This window comes from Punica granatum, chromosome 3 (assembly GCF_007655135.1).
Source record: "Punica granatum isolate Tunisia-2019 chromosome 3, ASM765513v2, whole genome shotgun sequence".
NCBI lineage: Eukaryota > Viridiplantae > Streptophyta > Magnoliopsida > Myrtales > Lythraceae > Punica > Punica granatum.
Window position 1 is genome coordinate 117878 of NC_045129.1, and position 16586 is coordinate 134463.

General features: G+C 41.2%; 2 protein-coding genes and 1 pseudogene across 4 annotated transcripts; 1 reads left to right on the forward strand and 2 right to left on the reverse strand.

The window, feature by feature from the left end:
• Nucleotides 1-191: 191 nt before the first annotated feature.
• LOC116199362 (CLP protease regulatory subunit CLPX3, mitochondrial) lies at nt 192-7142 on the reverse strand. 2 transcript variants are annotated; one of them, XM_031529685.1, is made up of 15 exons: nt 5112-7142; nt 4707-4768; nt 4089-4186; nt 3883-3962; nt 3713-3763; nt 3313-3387; nt 3148-3225; nt 2548-2604; nt 2091-2161; nt 1891-1990; nt 1634-1738; nt 1168-1230; nt 933-1055; nt 710-829; nt 192-544 (listed from the first exon to the last, which is right to left on the reverse strand). In XM_031529685.1, the coding sequence occupies exons 1-15, from the start codon at nt 6081-6083 to the stop codon at nt 464-466; spliced, it is 2136 nt and encodes a 711-aa protein (XP_031385545.1). In that variant the 5' UTR covers nt 6084-7142; the 3' UTR covers nt 192-463. The 2 variants fall into 2 exon arrangements, with proteins under 2 accessions (XP_031385545.1, XP_031385544.1); XM_031529684.1 differs by having other exon boundaries at nt 671-829.
• A 2890-nt stretch (nt 7143-10032) lies between these two features.
• On the forward strand, nt 10033-12247 carry LOC116198605 (pheophytinase, chloroplastic). 2 transcript variants are annotated; one of them, XM_031528788.1, is made up of 6 exons: nt 10033-10602; nt 10789-10900; nt 11092-11188; nt 11275-11461; nt 11541-11610; nt 11724-12247. In XM_031528788.1, the coding sequence occupies exons 1-6, from the start codon at nt 10187-10189 to the stop codon at nt 12033-12035; spliced, it is 1194 nt and encodes a 397-aa protein (XP_031384648.1). In that variant the 5' UTR covers nt 10033-10186; the 3' UTR covers nt 12036-12247. The 2 variants fall into 2 exon arrangements, with proteins under 2 accessions (XP_031384648.1, XP_031384650.1); XM_031528790.1 differs by having other exon boundaries at nt 10035-10602; nt 11278-11461.
• Nucleotides 12248-13061: 814 nt separating this feature from the next.
• LOC116199146 lies at nt 13062-15106 on the reverse strand (annotated as a pseudogene).
• Between the last annotated feature and the right edge of the window lie 1480 nt (nt 15107-16586).

Genomic DNA, 16586 nt, shown 5'->3' on the forward strand with positions numbered 1-16586 from the left:
TGGTGGTGACTGATATTATTGATGAGAGCTTTCATTAACCTCTCTAGTGACATACATATGTTTATTTATTTCAAAGAGAGTAGCTCTTTCCTACTCATCCCACAGGTCACCATTGGCGTGTGCAGCAATGTGATGATTATCAAAAAGCAGCGGAAGAAAGAAGCATGAGAAGCTGGCAGTGTCAGCAAGTCTAAGAAAAAAAGCTACCCTCCAATGGCATTCGAATTTAGATCTGTGTCAATTAATCCCCTTGAAACTGCAGCTTGCAATGTTTTCGCTAGAAAATGCCAACACCATATTCCTTCTCACATCGCTCCCATTTTCCTCTCAGATTTATTTTTCAGCAACAAAGTCTAAATTTTTTTTTTCTTTTTCACCTTTAAGGGGAATAATTACACCGAATTATGGTTTTGATCTTCCCAAAAAAAAAAATTATACACCAATTGCACTAATCTTAGGGTTATCACATGCTCATGGCCCTCGACGCAATGCCCTGGTCGCTCTCCTGCAGCTCCCCATCATTCGCATCCAGACTTGCTGCTGCCTGCAGACACCATTTAAAGAGACAATACCATTAAGGCTGAATCAAAATGCAAAATATTGAATTTTAATAAGCATTGGATTGAACACATAGCCAATCAACTCTTTTGGCTGATTACAAGCACGATACCAATGAATTTTTAAACTTGGACTCGGCAAGGTAACGCACAAAAGCACCATCACCACGAAGGACTTTTCCTCCACAACCAGGAGCATCTACCGAGCCCACAGATTCTTCATCCACTACAACAGCGTCCACCCTTTCATTTCCTGTCTTTATGTCCGGGATCTGAAAGATTTTTACCACAGGGAAAAAAATTATGACATATACTCAGCATTGAAAGTTTTTTCAGTTCCCATGCCAAGCGACCACTCAATCTCTCATGTCATACCTCAAACATGGCTTCCGTCAGAATGCTTTCTAGTAAGGCCCTAAGACCCCTCGCTCCAGTATTCTTTGCCATAGCTTTCTTTGCAATTAGTCTCAATGCTTTCTCCGTGTAATGTAGCTTAACCTGAACCAAGGAGTAAAGCATCATAATGTTATCCTTCTCTGGACGGCAGTTCCATTAAGCGAGCCAGCACATCCATGCACCATGAACACAGTGCATTTCAGTGAAACCTTACATTGTTCATGCTAAACAACTTCTTGTACTGCTTCCCCAGAGCATTTTTTGGTTCTGTGAGGACCTGTATGGCAAACAGAAATGGCAACTTGCTTCAGTGAAGAGCCACGTGAAGGATAAGTGACAGTTATTGTCTTGATTATCTTATGCGGCATCAACCTCCAAAAAACCTGTAATCCCCATTCACGCCAAATGAAAAAGAATAACCTAATATGTTGGCCTGATAGTTAAAGGGAGTGACTTCTTTGGTGAAGTCTCAAGTTCTAGTCTCCCCAGAAACCATGCAGCAGAATACTCCCTATTGAGCCACTTGCACGGCCTAAGGACAAGTCAGTGGGCTTGCAGATTGTTCAAGTGGACCTTGGGAAATAGTCAGGCAACGCTTGGACACCCCTCTTTATTCAAAAAAAAAAAAAGAAAAGAAAACAAGAATAACCACACTTATTGAGGAGGGGGGGTGGGTGGACCTGAACAAGTTGATCCTCTGTTAGAGCTGATAAACTGACAAGAATTGGAAAGCGTCCAATGAACTCTGGTATGAGACCGTATGCTATGAGATCAGAACTTTCCACCTGAAGATGCATAGAGAACTCTCAAAGTCCATATTTGAAGAAGCAAAAAGCTTGCACTTGAGAGATAACAAGACACATGGAAATATATATATATATAAAACAAAATGGTAAGGAACAGCAAAATTTTAAGTAAAGCTAGTCCCTGCCCTCACCGATTCAAGTAATGATGAGGTGATTGCAGCATTTATTACTCCACCAGCTCTCATGTTAGCGCGAACAGGTGCTCCAAAACCAATTGAAGAATCTTGTCGCCTGATGTATGTCATAAAAGAGCTCAACCAGGACAGCTCCCAATGGAAAGCAAATACAAAAAGAAAATCTCTTAAGGAGAGGCACTGTCAATAAGCATTACCTCTCCGAGATGGTCTTTTCAAGATCAACAAATGCTCCACCACATATAAAAAGAATATCTTTTGTATCTATCTGCAAATTTGTTTGTCAAACGTCATAGGGCCAGCAAAATTAGGGACAGCGAGGAAGAATTCCAGTACATAACCTGCATGCTTTCTTGGAAAATTTGTGCAGTGCCAACAGGCCGTCCACACATATGGAAGAGATATCACTATGATAATTTATAGTAATAGAATCAAGATCAACAATAGAGATTCTTCATATAATATATGAAGGTTGATATACTAGTGAGGTTTTTCTTCTTTATTTAAAATACTGCTTGTGTTGCATCAGGTTAAAATGTCAAAATGTGACCATAGGCTGCAGAGACAGTTGCCTGCTTACTCTTCCTATCTTATGATTGAGAGAACAGTTTTCAGAAAGTTACTAGAACAAAGGCCATATTTACAGCAGCATACCTGTATGTTATCACCTCGAGGATGCTTTCTTGCTCCTTTCTCAGGAACATTCACTATCTGTGTGGAAAAAATGTACAGGGAAAAGAGGTGTGATCCTATTAGTATTCTGCAACTAAGACACTCATTTAACAAGAAGATGGGGAGATTGAGAGAGAGAGAGAGAGAGAGACTATATTAGAAACAGACAGGGATTTAACAATTTAACATCTCATGAGAATGATATGCAATAGAGAACTATGTGTGGTGTTTCTTGAAGGGCATTATAGTAACCTTCTTTAATTTACTTTTATATGTTTTCAGGAAATTTTGACCTGGAAAGGGTACGATAAAGCATTTGCTTACAAACCAGGGCAGCTACATGGATATGGATTTCTCTACGCTATTCTGCTCTTTGAACAACCAAACACATAATTCAAGGCGAGTCTCCTGGCTTCTATTGAACCGAGAAATAAGTTTGACTGTCCATCTTTTTTATTTGATATAATGTTAATATATTTAAGGCATCCTCTGAATGAATCAATGTAAAAATGGGATAACATGCTTGATAGGCATAAGTTCTAGTATCATAAGCACTAAGAATTGCAGAAGCACGTGACTTACAGTTCCTTCCAGCATTTTAAGTAAAGCCTGTTGAACCCCCTCACCGGAAACATCTCTGCTGATATTTAAACTCTCAGCCTGCAAAAGAAGTGTTATGTTGAAGGTAGAAAGGGTCTCATGACAATGAAGTACACAGATTAGAGGACCAGCAACTTTATAACAAACCTTCTTTGTAATTTTATCAACTTCATCAATGTATACCATCCCCTGTTGAGCTGCTTGTACATTAAATTCAGCTACCTATAGGCCAAAATTTAGTGAATTTACTGTTAGGATAGATTACTACTGAAATCAGGACGGGCAGCTGAGAAAAGAGATGAACAAAAGCTAAAAACAAAATCGACCTTTAGAGCTGCGAAAAATGAACTGGACATATCGCGGTGGTAGATTAGCATACTTACTGTCCAGTTCATAAGAAATCTAAAAATTTATCGCTGGCAATTAATTGCGCCAAATTCCTAGTCCCAGCTAGTCATATTATATACGTTGCTAGACTATTTGACCTTGATTCCTTCTTGGCCTTTCTCAAGCCTAATTGAAGCAGCTAGTCATATTATATACTTACTGTGAGAAGTTTGTACAATATTGATTCCACATCTTCCCCAACATAACCAGCCTGCAAACATGATTCAATTTGACTGTCTCAGTTGGACGACAACAGTCAAAGGACACAGTTTGGAGATATTCCTTGAAGTGAAACCAATAATATAATATATCAACCAGATATGGACTTGCCTGAGTCAAACTTGTGGCATCAGCAATCACAAAAGGCACATTCACAAAGCGAGCGAGTGTTTTTGCCAGTAATGTCTTCCCTATTTTTTAGTAGTTCAGTTAGAAGGGCAATGCAAAGGTAGACTCCCAAGATACAAACAACATAAAAGACAACTTATAATCTAGTCCAATGCATATGTAGGGATTACAATACTCAGTGATTGTACCTGAGCCAGTGGGTCCCATCAAAAGAACATTGCTTTTCTCTAGCTCCACATTGTCATCATCATCTATTGATCCGGCAGCTCCTGATTCTGCTCCTGACCTAGTATGAAGAATCTCTGTTGAAATATATAACAGAAGATGATATAGAAATAAAGTAACTAAAAATGCAACAAACATCTAACGCTTCAAATCTCATTTTTCCCTTTTATAGGGAGACTTGTCTCATTATCTTAAACAAGCAACGTGAAAAGTAAATGATATATGACGTTTGCTCTTTTTGTATAATTTCTTCTTTTTCTTTTGTTGCTGAATAATTTGGACATAGTCATTCACCGGAGATTAAAGATTAGAGGCAGATGGTGCTGATGCCATTTACCAAGTTAAATTATCCCTGAGAAGCCCAGCATCATTGTGATTTTGAGCATGATGACAGAGAGTGAAGATTGGCAGAAGAATTTAAGCCAAAGTTCTGCCCATGTTTTCAGAATAAATTACGATATATCATCTTATTGCCAGGTTAATCCCATTAAATGAAAGAATCTATAGGTAGCATAAGCATGATTACGATTCAACCCCTACTTCACTATTACAGGTAAAATGGAGGCCACTGCGGAGCTCACCCTTTCTGCAACGAGGCATGGTATATTCGTTTATAGTGATTATAAACAGCCACAGAGAGTACCTGCAAAGAATGCAGAGGCCATTCGGCATCCGCAGGTAAGTTTAAGAGGAAACGAGACTACTTATAAAAAATTAAAAAGACAGAGAATTCAAGACTCATGCAGCACTTGGAAAATAGAAATAAACAATCTACATCCTCAATTCTATAGTGTTATGAGTATAAAGAATTTTAGACTACAATGAAACCTGGGCGTGCAGTTGAATTACTAGTTTCATATGTGAAAGTTGGCAACAATGCAAAAGCTGTGACTTTAATCAGTAATCTCATCACCTCAGACGACATAGCTGCGCATTAAATGCAACAGTAAAATATGAATCAGCAAAGGAATGGAAAAATATGAAACCTTTTTAGCTCTTTCTTGGCCGATGACGAAGTTATCGAGGCCCTTGCAAATCTCCTTCGGCGTAGGAAAATCCTTGCCCAAGTTAGCCCCGCCCCATCCATTTTTATCCCCACCATTACCTCCGGCACCTCCATTGCCACCAGGGGAGCCGCCCCCACCAGGTCCTCCTGCAGCCCTGATCACATTGACCCCCGGGGCAAATGGCGGACCAGGCGGGGTGTGCACGGCCAGCCCATTTCCAGAAGGCGGACCAGCAGGGGGGGGCCAGTGCTCAGGTGGGTCCCCGCTGCCATAGGACCGGAGAGTCTCCCAGAAGGACACTCTCAACCTATTATTGACATAATCACGGTAGTTACTGTTGTCATCACCTTCTCCAGCAGCAGCAGCAGCAGAAGGAGGAGGACAAGGAGAAGAGCCATTATTAGGAGAATTCTTGTGGGTGGCCGTGCCACTGACCTTACTCTTCTTATTATCATCCTTGGGGCTAACGACCCTCCCAATCTCGACAAAGCTGCCCTGAAGAGGAGCAGTACGGAAGGGGTGGAAGTAATAGGCAGTCTTGCAATTGGGGCAGAGATTGATAGCCTGGTAGCCGCCGGATGCGGCGGCCTTGGGGAGGTTGGTCTTGGCGGTGGTGGGATCGAGATGCGGAGGGAAGTGACGATGGGAGAAGAGGAGATCCATGGATTTGGAGCAGCGAGGGCAGTTGGCCTCAGCCCTAATCTTGCGGTGGTGGTGAATATCATCGGAGCCACCGTGGTCCCACTTATAACGCTCCTGGACCCCGACAAGGGATTCCCGGCGACGGGGGGACGCCATGTGGAGGTAATTCAGGTGGGTTGAGATGGCAGAGACCTGCATATACCGGTGGAGCTGCTGCTGCTGCCGCCCGTGTCCGTGGCCCGATGATAACTGCCGGCAGCTCGGGGCAGCGAAGCTTTTCAGCTTCTTCCATCTCCATATTGCAGACATAGAGAGGAAGGAAGCGGGGGCTGGGGAGGAGGGGAATGGGATAATACAGAGACAGAGAGAACAAATGAATTAGGAAAAGCAGGGGAAGATGGGGCCGGGAATGGCTACGCTTGGGGATCTGGACTGGACTGGACTGGACTGAAGGTTACTATTTAACTGTTATATATAAATAACAATATATATCATATATATATATATATATATATATCAATCTCTCTCTACCTATATAGAGGAATACTAAGATGAGCCGGAAGGAAGGAAGAGTTGAAGGGAAAGAAAGAAATGCATGAAGAGATGGAGAGAGAGAGAGAGAGAGAGAGAGATGAAACGAATAAACAGTGATCAGTTTTCTTTTGTGCAGTGCAGTTTCTCTTTCTTTTTGCTTTGTTCTTCTTCTAATCTACACACTCATATGACTCAACTCAAAGCTATGAAGAAGGGAGAGGAAAGAAGAGATGAGATGAGATGAGAATTGAGAGAAGAGGATAAATTAAAATGCGGGGAGGGAGGGTTGAACTTGATTGCAAGCAAATGAGAGAAAATTGTGATAATAGAAAAACAAGAAAAGCCCCATCCAATCCAAAAACAAAAACAAAACAAAAAAGTGGACCGAGAGTGAGACCCTTTCTTTATGTGTATATATATACACATCCAATTTCTCTATACATAATAATAATAATAATAATAATAATAATAATATATTATACAGGAAAGGAAAGGAAAGGAAAGGAAAGGAAAGGAAAGGAGGAAGGAAGAGAAGGAACACCTTCAGATCAGAGTCATCAGACCCACATAACCCATCGTTAAACATCGAAAAAGAAAGACACATAACAAACAACTGCGTAAGTAATTCAGCATTACCAACCAACCAGAGAAACCCCCGTACTTTTTCTTCTTTTTTTTTTTTTAACTTCAATCAAGCACGACTCTTGCTTCTTCTTCTTCTTCTTCTTCTTCTTCTCGCTAAAATTGCTGCTTCTTCTTGCTTCTTTGCTTCTTGTAGTGTGTGACGTGCGAGTGAGCGAGCGGCCGTCCGGTTTTCTCTTCCCTTTCTTCTCTCTTGCGAGTTGCTGGCTGGTTTCGCTTTCTTTCTTCCCAATCCCCAAATAATAATAACATAATTAATTAATTTTTACTTACTATTTTTTGACAGTTTGACCGCTTGGCTTGGGCTTTCAGTTTACTAAACAAATCTTATTCACTTCCTCCCCTACTCCTCAGCTTTCCTCCCTGGCCACTTATCTGATAGTACTAAAAAAAAAAAGGTTAGATCCCTACCAATTTTGCATAAAATAGATACTCCAACTTCAAATCAAAGAAATTGAGGAAAGGAATGATCTTCTTTTTTTTTTTTTTTACTTTTTTACCTTAGCTAAAATATGGTTAATAATGCAAATTCTGACACTATATTTAAAAAATTACAAAAGAATACACGACCTACAGATTTTATTGCGCATCTAATACGACGCTAATTATTCTGTCACAATTGAGTGAATAAGCTCGAATATCCCTCACCAAACCATCGTTGCATCCTGCTGTCTCTCGATTAGAACAGGGAAGGTGACTTACCACCTCATAATCAACCTCGAGGATCAATTTCCTCAGGCCTAACTGCCAAGCCAATTCAAGACCCTTATTAACCGTTCAAAGCTCGGTCGCAATAGAAGTTGCAGAGCCAATGTTCTGTGCAAAACCACCTAGCCTCCAACCATCCTCATCACGCATAAGCCCCCCAGCACTTCCAGCCCCCAACCATCCTCATCACGCATAAGCCCCCCAGCACTTCCAGCTCCCAAATTACCTTTCGCCGCTTCATCTTGTCTGACGGTTTTTAAACCCCGCAAGTACACTGGCCGTGACAAGTAATATAAAGTGAGTAGAATATCATTCCCATGAGAACTTGACTTAAAATTCTACTAACATTCGAAATTATCACAACCTAGTTGAAGTCAAGAAAATTAAAAATCGGGTTTTATAATATTAAAACAAATAAAGATAACTGAAAATCAATTGGTAAGACGATCTATAATTTCAATTTCTCTCACACTTTACTAATTCAATCTACTCCCTCTTTCCCTAATTCGATTAAGAACCGCAAGCTATTGCCGAAAACTCAATTCTCCTATTTCCTTTCAATCTCCTAGTCTCTTTAGCCTTTGGTTGTCCGCACCTTGAATTCACGCCTCCTATGTGCTTAAATAGGGAGAAAGCTCAAAACTATAAACGGACTCCTCAAATCTATCCTAAATCTAGTTTCCCCAATAATCAGAATTCAACTTCCTATCTTAGACATCAAGGAAATATTATTCCTAAAACCCAAGAATAATATCTCAAATAAATCAAGATATCTCCATCTTAATTTTCTTCTCTAAACATGTCCAGAATCCGCACAAATATTGAAAAATTTGAGTTTTGTTCAGTTAACAGATCTGGGGCAACCTAGGCTTCCAAGTTCACAGCCTAAGCCCTCTCGGATTAGTAAAACAACTTTGCGCACCGAATTTCGATTGGCCATAACTTTTTCATCCGAGCTCCAAATCACAAACCGTCTGAACCATTGAGTTACTAACTCAATAAGCTTTCCATCTATATGGACTTTGCACAAACGAATTGAGTTCAACCTGTCCAAATCCACCGAGAATTTAGAGGCTGCAAAAGATCATTTAACAAACTAACTCCAAAAATCACCTAAAAACAAACCAGTAGCTAATGAAAACTCCTAAAATCTTTAAGAATGCAAATGAATGAAAAATAAATTAAAATCTACTCAAACTAAACTAAACTTGATAAACTAACTCCAATTATATCCGTAAAAAAAAGTGTCGAATAATAGAGTTATCACATCCTTATTCAACTTAAACAACCCTTGTCCTGGTATGCTCCAACCTATTTGTCTCCAAGCCTTGGACCTTGGGGCATTATAGAAATCCAGATCAGTCAGCCGACCAGCAAAATAACACGCCACTCTTAAGATCTTCTCGCACGCTGATATGGACGAGTAAATTCGGGATTAAATACGTCGTTGTTGCGCCATCTCCAGACACAACCAACAACTCATTCCGAAAAAATAAGAACTCAGGATATACCATCCGCTCCTGGTTGCGAGAGAGAGAGGTTTCGAATCATCTACTGTAAATGGGACTTGGTATCATTGGCATCCACACCGAAATAGCAAATAGGCAATCGCGAACCACATGCATTATATATATATACATATATTTATTTATTTATTTAATTACTCATCAAAATACGACATACTTTTTCAAATTCAGTACACTAAATATCATATAAATTGTGTACAAGAATTTTCATTTTACACATATCCTCTATTTACTTTATTTTTTCATACACCTGTACATAAATTTATCGCTCTATATCTATTTTGCATTTTTGTAAGATTATATTAAGTATTGATTTATCAATTTTCACTTATAATTTATAGTAACAAATCTATTAGGGACATATATTTTTTAAATTTCTATTTATTCACATCATATGTTTTAATTATTTACATTTGATAATAAAAAATTGAAAAAAAATTACCGCATAAGATTAACATTTGGATATCATCTAATTTATATATTATGCAATTCAGACTATTCCCATAAAAGCTTTTTGTTCGTGTGAGGAGGATATCATTTTAAATTTGTTTTCTCTACCATTAAATCATCTTTTGACTCTCTCCTTCCTCGGGTTCCTCTTTCACTAATTCTTTTCAATTCTGGAAAATTCATATTCACATTCCTTTCCCATTTCTTCTCCCACCATTTATTTGATGTGATTTTTTTCATTGTTTAAATAAGTATTTCCTAGAAAAATATAAGAAATATGTAATTTATTCTTTCTTTATAGAATGTGAAATTTATAGATAGATTTTTTTTTCGCAAAATTATATAGAGTGAGTTGACAATATTTCAGCTCGCTTATTATAAATGAAATCCTCAAAATTTCCTCATACGCAAACGTAAGCGGCTGAGGCTGAGGCTGAGCGGGAAGCAGAAAGAGAGAGAGAGAGAGAGAGAGAGAGAGAGAGAGAGAGAGAGGCTGAGCCGCTGAAGCTGAGGCTGAGGCCGAGGGGGTGGAGGAAGCAGAGAGAGAGAGGAATGGACGCAAGAGTAATTTCTCCGGCCGTTTCGTCAAGTACAGTGCTAGTGCGACCTTCGTTTTTTCGACGACAAGAGATGTTGATGATGAGGTCCATCATCACTCTCCCTTCCTCCTCGAAGTGGAAGCCACATTTCGATGGCGGAACTAGGGCCAAAATCAGCAGGAAAGGTGCAAGGACCGCCCTTCTCGTCATCAGCAGCTCCTCTGCCTCTTCAACCGAAGCTCAAATCGGTGGCGATATCTTGGAGATCGCTGATATCAGAGACGGATGCCGCAAGTGGCTGTGGAAGGGCCAGTACTCCATCAATTACTTCGTCTCCGGTCCCTCCTCCGCTCCGCCGCCCTACGCCAAGCCTCCCCCAGTACTCCTCCTCGTCCACGGGTTCGGTGCCTCCATTCCTCACTGGCGCAGGTGAGGGAGGTGGCCCCATTTCATTGATTATCATATCGTATCGTATCGCTTACCATTGCTGCTTCTGCCTCTGCCTTCTGTTTCCTTTTCCCTGTTCTCATCATCAGCTTCTTCCCTGCAATTTTTTGCTCCTCGGACCTGTCCTGGAACATGACATCTGCATGCAATATCTCTTACTTTTTGCAGGAATATCCCCACACTGTCCGAGAAGTTCACTGTTTATGCGATTGACCTTCTTGGCTTTGGTGCTTCTGACAAGCCTGCTGGCTTTACCTATACCATGGAGGACTGGGCTCAGGCACGTGCCCCTCTCTGTTTACCTTGACTTGACTTTGAGATGCTTCTCTCTTTCACGTCAGTAGCACAGCATCAAACAGCGATTCCCTTCCTGAATCTGTCTGAACTTCCTTTTTTTCTATTGTCTCCTCCTTCAATTTGATTATGATTCTAGCATCCCTTTTTTTTTTTCATTTTTTCATTTTGAGACAGTTGATATTGGATTTCTTGGATGAAATAGTTCAACAACCAGCTGTGTTGGTGGGCAACTCTGTCGGCAGTCTTGCCTGTGTAATTGCTGCCTCAGCCCGTAAGTTCGAGTCGGATTGACTCATGACTGGCCTGTTGGTGCATCCATTTTATTCATTTTTTTTTATTGGTTGGCGTGTTGTGTAGCAGAATATCGTCGGAGCACGGACATGGTTTGTGGGCTTGTGCTGTTAAACTGTGCTGGTGGCATGAACAGCAAGGCCATTGTTGATGATTGGAGGATAAAGCTGTTACTCCCACTTCTCTGGTTCTTCGACTTTTTATTGAAGCAACGGGGAATAGCTTCAGTCATATTCGAGCGTGTGAAGCAGAGGTCCGCTCTGCTGTCATTTGATCCTTATTTTCAAAATCTTAAAGTGAAAGGAGTTAGTTACTGACTTCTCTCCATACAGGGATAACCTCAAGGATATATTGCTATCTGTGTATGGGAATAAGGCATCTGTAGATGATGAGTTAGTTGAGGTACTAGATCATTTCTGCTTCCCTCGCCCCCTCCCCTTTTATCCCCCCTTCCGCAATTTCTTCCATTTAACTGGTATCTGCTGAGAAGTTCTGCCTTCACATACCAAATGCAGATAATTAGGGAACCAGCAAATGATGAGGGCGCACTGGATGCATTTATCTCCATAGTGACTGGCCCCCCTGGCCCAAACCCAGTGCAACTTATGCCAACTGTCTCAATGCCTGTTCTCGTTCTATGGGGCGATCAAGACCCATTTACACCTCTGGATGGGCCTGTCGGTAAGTACTTCTCTGCCTTGCCCTCCAATGCTCCAAATGTGAGCCTCTCCATATTACCAGGGGTAGGCCACTGCCCTCATGATGACAGACCCGATTTGGTCCACGAGAAGTTGCTTCCCTGGCTAGATTGTATCTTTAGCTTTTGATGAGTTTGCTGTAACAACAATTGCTGCTTCTTAAAGTCCAGCAATCCATTGCTCTGCCTTCTCAGTATTAGCCTGTACACTTGCAGCAAAGTGCTGCATAAAGTTTTAGCAGTTCCTCAGCTGTATATTCTCTCTTCGAACAATGAAGAAATAGTTTGTGGTAGCAAAGAAAGGGAAGAAACGTAATGTATGCCAATCAGTATATATCCATATTTCCAAGCATATATTATTTAGAAGAAGACAAGTGCCAGTGCTAAAAGCGTATCTTCATGGAACAGACCAACAACAATGAGATCAGCCAAAAAAAAAATATACAGAGGCTTGGGAGAGCCTTGTTGATATCTGTAAAATTCAGAAGGAAGGATGCTCTTTAATCAAGATTTCACCATCCTAAAGGGTAGCCAAGACTCAGATAGGGTAGCCAGGACTCAGATTGGAGTATGGTGGAATGATGGACAATTCCAACTAAGGAGGTCCAAATATATGTTTGCGTTGCCGGTCACTAATATCTTGAATCACTAAGAATTATAATACTGCAATATATGCATTTGGAAATGCTCAATGTCATGGTTGAACTTCAGGAACCATTGCTCCATAGATGGGGCTTGGGAGGTGATTTTCCAATCACTCCCTAATATATTCTGCATTCATATATATATATATATATATATATATGAATGCAGAATATATATAGAAGAATGCGAACAAAACAGAGGAGGTTAATGTCATATAGGAAGGGTAATTTCTTGCATGGCCTTTTTTTCTTTCCATTTGAACTGGGAAGTAAATGTTGAAAACTTAAAATGGCACAAAGGAAAAGGATAACATTAAGAAGAAAAGCAACTAAAATATCCTTGCGAGACAAGTTCCATCAATCTGAACTTGCTTGGTTTAAGTTTTCTCGATTTATTAGCGAATTATTTGTCCTTCGCGAGTGGTGGGCAGGTGACTCTGACTATGAGGTTATTGAATTGCCCGTGATCCAGTTCTTGCACTTAACTGACACCTTTCAATATAAGCCAAATGTTAACAGTGACAACTTTCTGAAATTTTATATTATGATGATGTAGAATAGGGAAATACTTTTTCTTACATGGCGGGTAGAACTAAAACTGGTTCTGAGGTTGCACGAATTCTCATTGTCTTATTGCGTCATGAAAACAGAAGGAACTAACAGCTCGAGAAAATTGCTAGATGTATATTGTGATCATGTCTGTGCGTGCATGAAGTATTGAACTGAACACATGCTGTCTTGGCTTATGTGAGGGTTCGAGCCGGATAGGAAGACCCCTGACTGGTACTGGAGAAGGGTTGTAAGTGATTTTCTCATCAGGGATGACTTTCTTCCATCTGAACTTGGTTACCACATTATGCATGAAAACAAGTATCTCTAGCCTGGCATATTCCTTCCCCGGGCACATTCGAGGTCCTCCTCCAAAGGGTATGAAAGTGTACGGAGCAGGTCCAATCCCGTCAAATCTTGAAGGATCAAACTTTTCTGGATCAGAGAAGTACTTCGGGTCCTCCCGCGTGGAGTGTACTGTTCAGTAAGTCTGTGCTTGAAACCATTGATCCGATAATTTTTGTAAGCAGAGAGTTGTTGCATGTCTATGCCCTAGCTTAGCTGAAAGCAAAGCAACTCTACTACTTAGAATGCCAGGGAAGTGTCCTGACCACGAAAGTTTATTAGTTTATTACCGACCTTCCAACCCTTGGGAATGGTAAAGCCAGAATAGGTGAAGTCCTTTATTGTCTCTCGGAAGGCACCTTGAGCAGGTGGGGCAAGCCTCATGGCCTCGCAAGCAGCCATCCAGGAGTACCTCATCTTTTGTATGTCTTCCCAGTTCAGTAACTCATCTGGGCCCTTGTTCCTCGCGATTTCCACCTGCTCTGCTCTCATGGGACCCAGACAGGAGGATTAGTCAGTCATATGCAAGTGCTTTTAATTATTTACTCATTTAACTGTTTTAAGTAAACTTTTCCTTTTTTCTACTACTACCATTTTTACCCTATGATCTCTAGCTACTGCTAAATAAGCTCCGAAAATCTTTGAGAGGACAATAAGAGGAAGACAGGGGCCAGCCAATTAGTGGACAGCGAGATATGTATACTATATTTACCTTTCAGGACCTGCTCATGGACATTAGGATACTCGGCAAGATAGTTCACCACAAATGTGATTGATGTACTGGTCTGTGTCATGGCTTGCGATGAGTAGACCTATGATCTTATTAGCAATCTCGGTTTCCTTCAAGACCTGCCATTCTCGTCTTGCGCAAGCAGCATCCGGGACAGCAAGTCCCGTGCTGCTGTGTCCTTGTTCTCCAAAATCTCCTCCTTCCTCCACTTTATGATGGACATGAGCTCCTCTCGTATTCTCTTACCTCCTTGGATCGCCTTGTTGAAAGCCGTCCCCGGAAAGTTTATAGGAATGGACATGAGGCCGGTAGTGACGAGAGCAAAGGGGTCTGCAAATCTGGCAACGTGCTCAGGATCCTTGATGCTCATGAAGAGACGACAGACCAAGGCCAACGTGTACTTCTTCGAGGGGGTGAAAGCCCTGACTTCCTTGTAAGGGGACCAGTCTGCTTCCTGGCCATGGAATCCATGATGGGTATGTAATGCTGCAGGGCTTCAGGCTTGAGGAACACAGGAAGGAAGCTCCGCATCTTGGTGGATTCATCCTTGGAGGAGTTCTCAAGAGCCTCAGGGAAGAGCAGAGCCTTCTTCATGGAGCGGGGCCACCATGAGGTGCCGTACTTGTCCTCGCCAGAGAAGAGGAACCTGTTCCCAGAAGCTCCACAGAACACGGCCAAGTTCTCGCCCAGCAGAGAGGTTAGGAAGATGTCAGGGGAGTAGGCGATCATCCTATCTGTGATAAACCTCTCTGGGGTGTCACTGCGACTTGCCATTACAAAGGCCAGGGTCTCCCCGATGATGGGCCATCCTGTCTTGCCTGGCGGATGAGGGTTGGTGCCAATTCTTGAATTTTGCTGGCGGACGAAATAGATGAGAGAGAGGGACAGATAGAGAATGGCGAGGTAGAGTGCGCAAGTTGAGAAAATATCCATCACTGTTACGATCTCCTTGGTCAATCAGTATACAGTGCTGGAGACTTGATCGAGGACCCAACACAATCTAAGGAGCTAGCCTCCTGCAAGTTTATATTATGTGGTATATGTATATAGAGGCCTGCCTACAAGACTCCATCTAGAGAGAGGTTAGTCCGTTGATTTCTATCGAAGGTGAAACTAAGCATATATATATATATATATATGCACACACACGAGCGCGTGCGTATGTAGCTTGTTGTTGAATGAAGTCTATATACGATATAAGCATCAAAATGTATAGTGATGGTAATGTGCCGTCTGTCCGTCTTCAAGGTCAAGCTAGCTGCTTGCTTGATATGATATTCAAAGTAACGACTCTATGAAATGATATTGCGTGAATGCATGGCATGCATGTATGCGTGTGCATTATTATACAAAATAGATGGATAGATGGATGGATAGATAGATAGATAGATAGACAGATCGATAGATAGATAGATAGATAGATAGATAGATAGATATTGTTGGGCTCTCTGAGCTCTGCTCATGGCTCAGCCTGCAATGGCCGGCTCTCTGAGCTCAGCTCATGGCTCAGCCTGCAATTGCCAACACCGCAGGCACACCCTACACCCTCAGTAATCAGATGTTCACATTTTTTATGTTCGTTTTCTCTCTTCTTCTTCTGGTAAAATTTATCCAATCCAATTGACCTAACCAACTTGTTCTCACTGTATTAATAGCCAGGGAAACAAAAAAAAAAAAAAAGGGTTCTACTGCTTCGCTTGGCGCATTCAGTGACTTGAGAAACCAACATGGAGTTGGGCATCTCCCTCAATCTCGAATTCTATGGATGATGTAGGGTAGATCGAGTTGTTTCTTTAGTTGTACCGTCGATCTTCATTCTATTATATTATTAGCATCCATTTCCTTAATCCGAGGGTGAGTCCCAAATTCAACAAAAATTGAGGAAAATAACGCACCCAAAAAGATAGAGAGAGAGTCATAAATGTACAGCTTTCTCTCTTTCCCCGCTGGCCTGGAGAATCAAAAACAGAGAGAGAGAGAGAGAGAGAGAGAGAGAGAGTCATGAATGCACGGCTCTTCTCTTTCTGTCCGTCTTTCGAATACCAAACTAAAGCTGTATTCTGTAGACAAACTAGTTTACAAGACGCCGAAAAAAACAAAGCTCTAAACAAACCAGATGGACATACCTATCACCCAGCAAAAAAAAAGATAGACATGCCTACAGGAAAAAAAAAAAGACAGTTATAAATGCAGTATTTTTATTATCATGGTAAAATGCAATGGCTTTCCTTGAGATTTGAACGCACACTCTTTTTTTTTTCCTGAATAAATTTCAGTATAATTCATTACGGATTAGTAGCATTGTTACATGGGTAACCCTCAAACATACAAAAGGAAGCAAAACTTGATCTTGTACCAAGTTGGCATAGATCAAGAGCTTGAGAGTTAGCCGAGCCGGGAACCCAAGTACAAC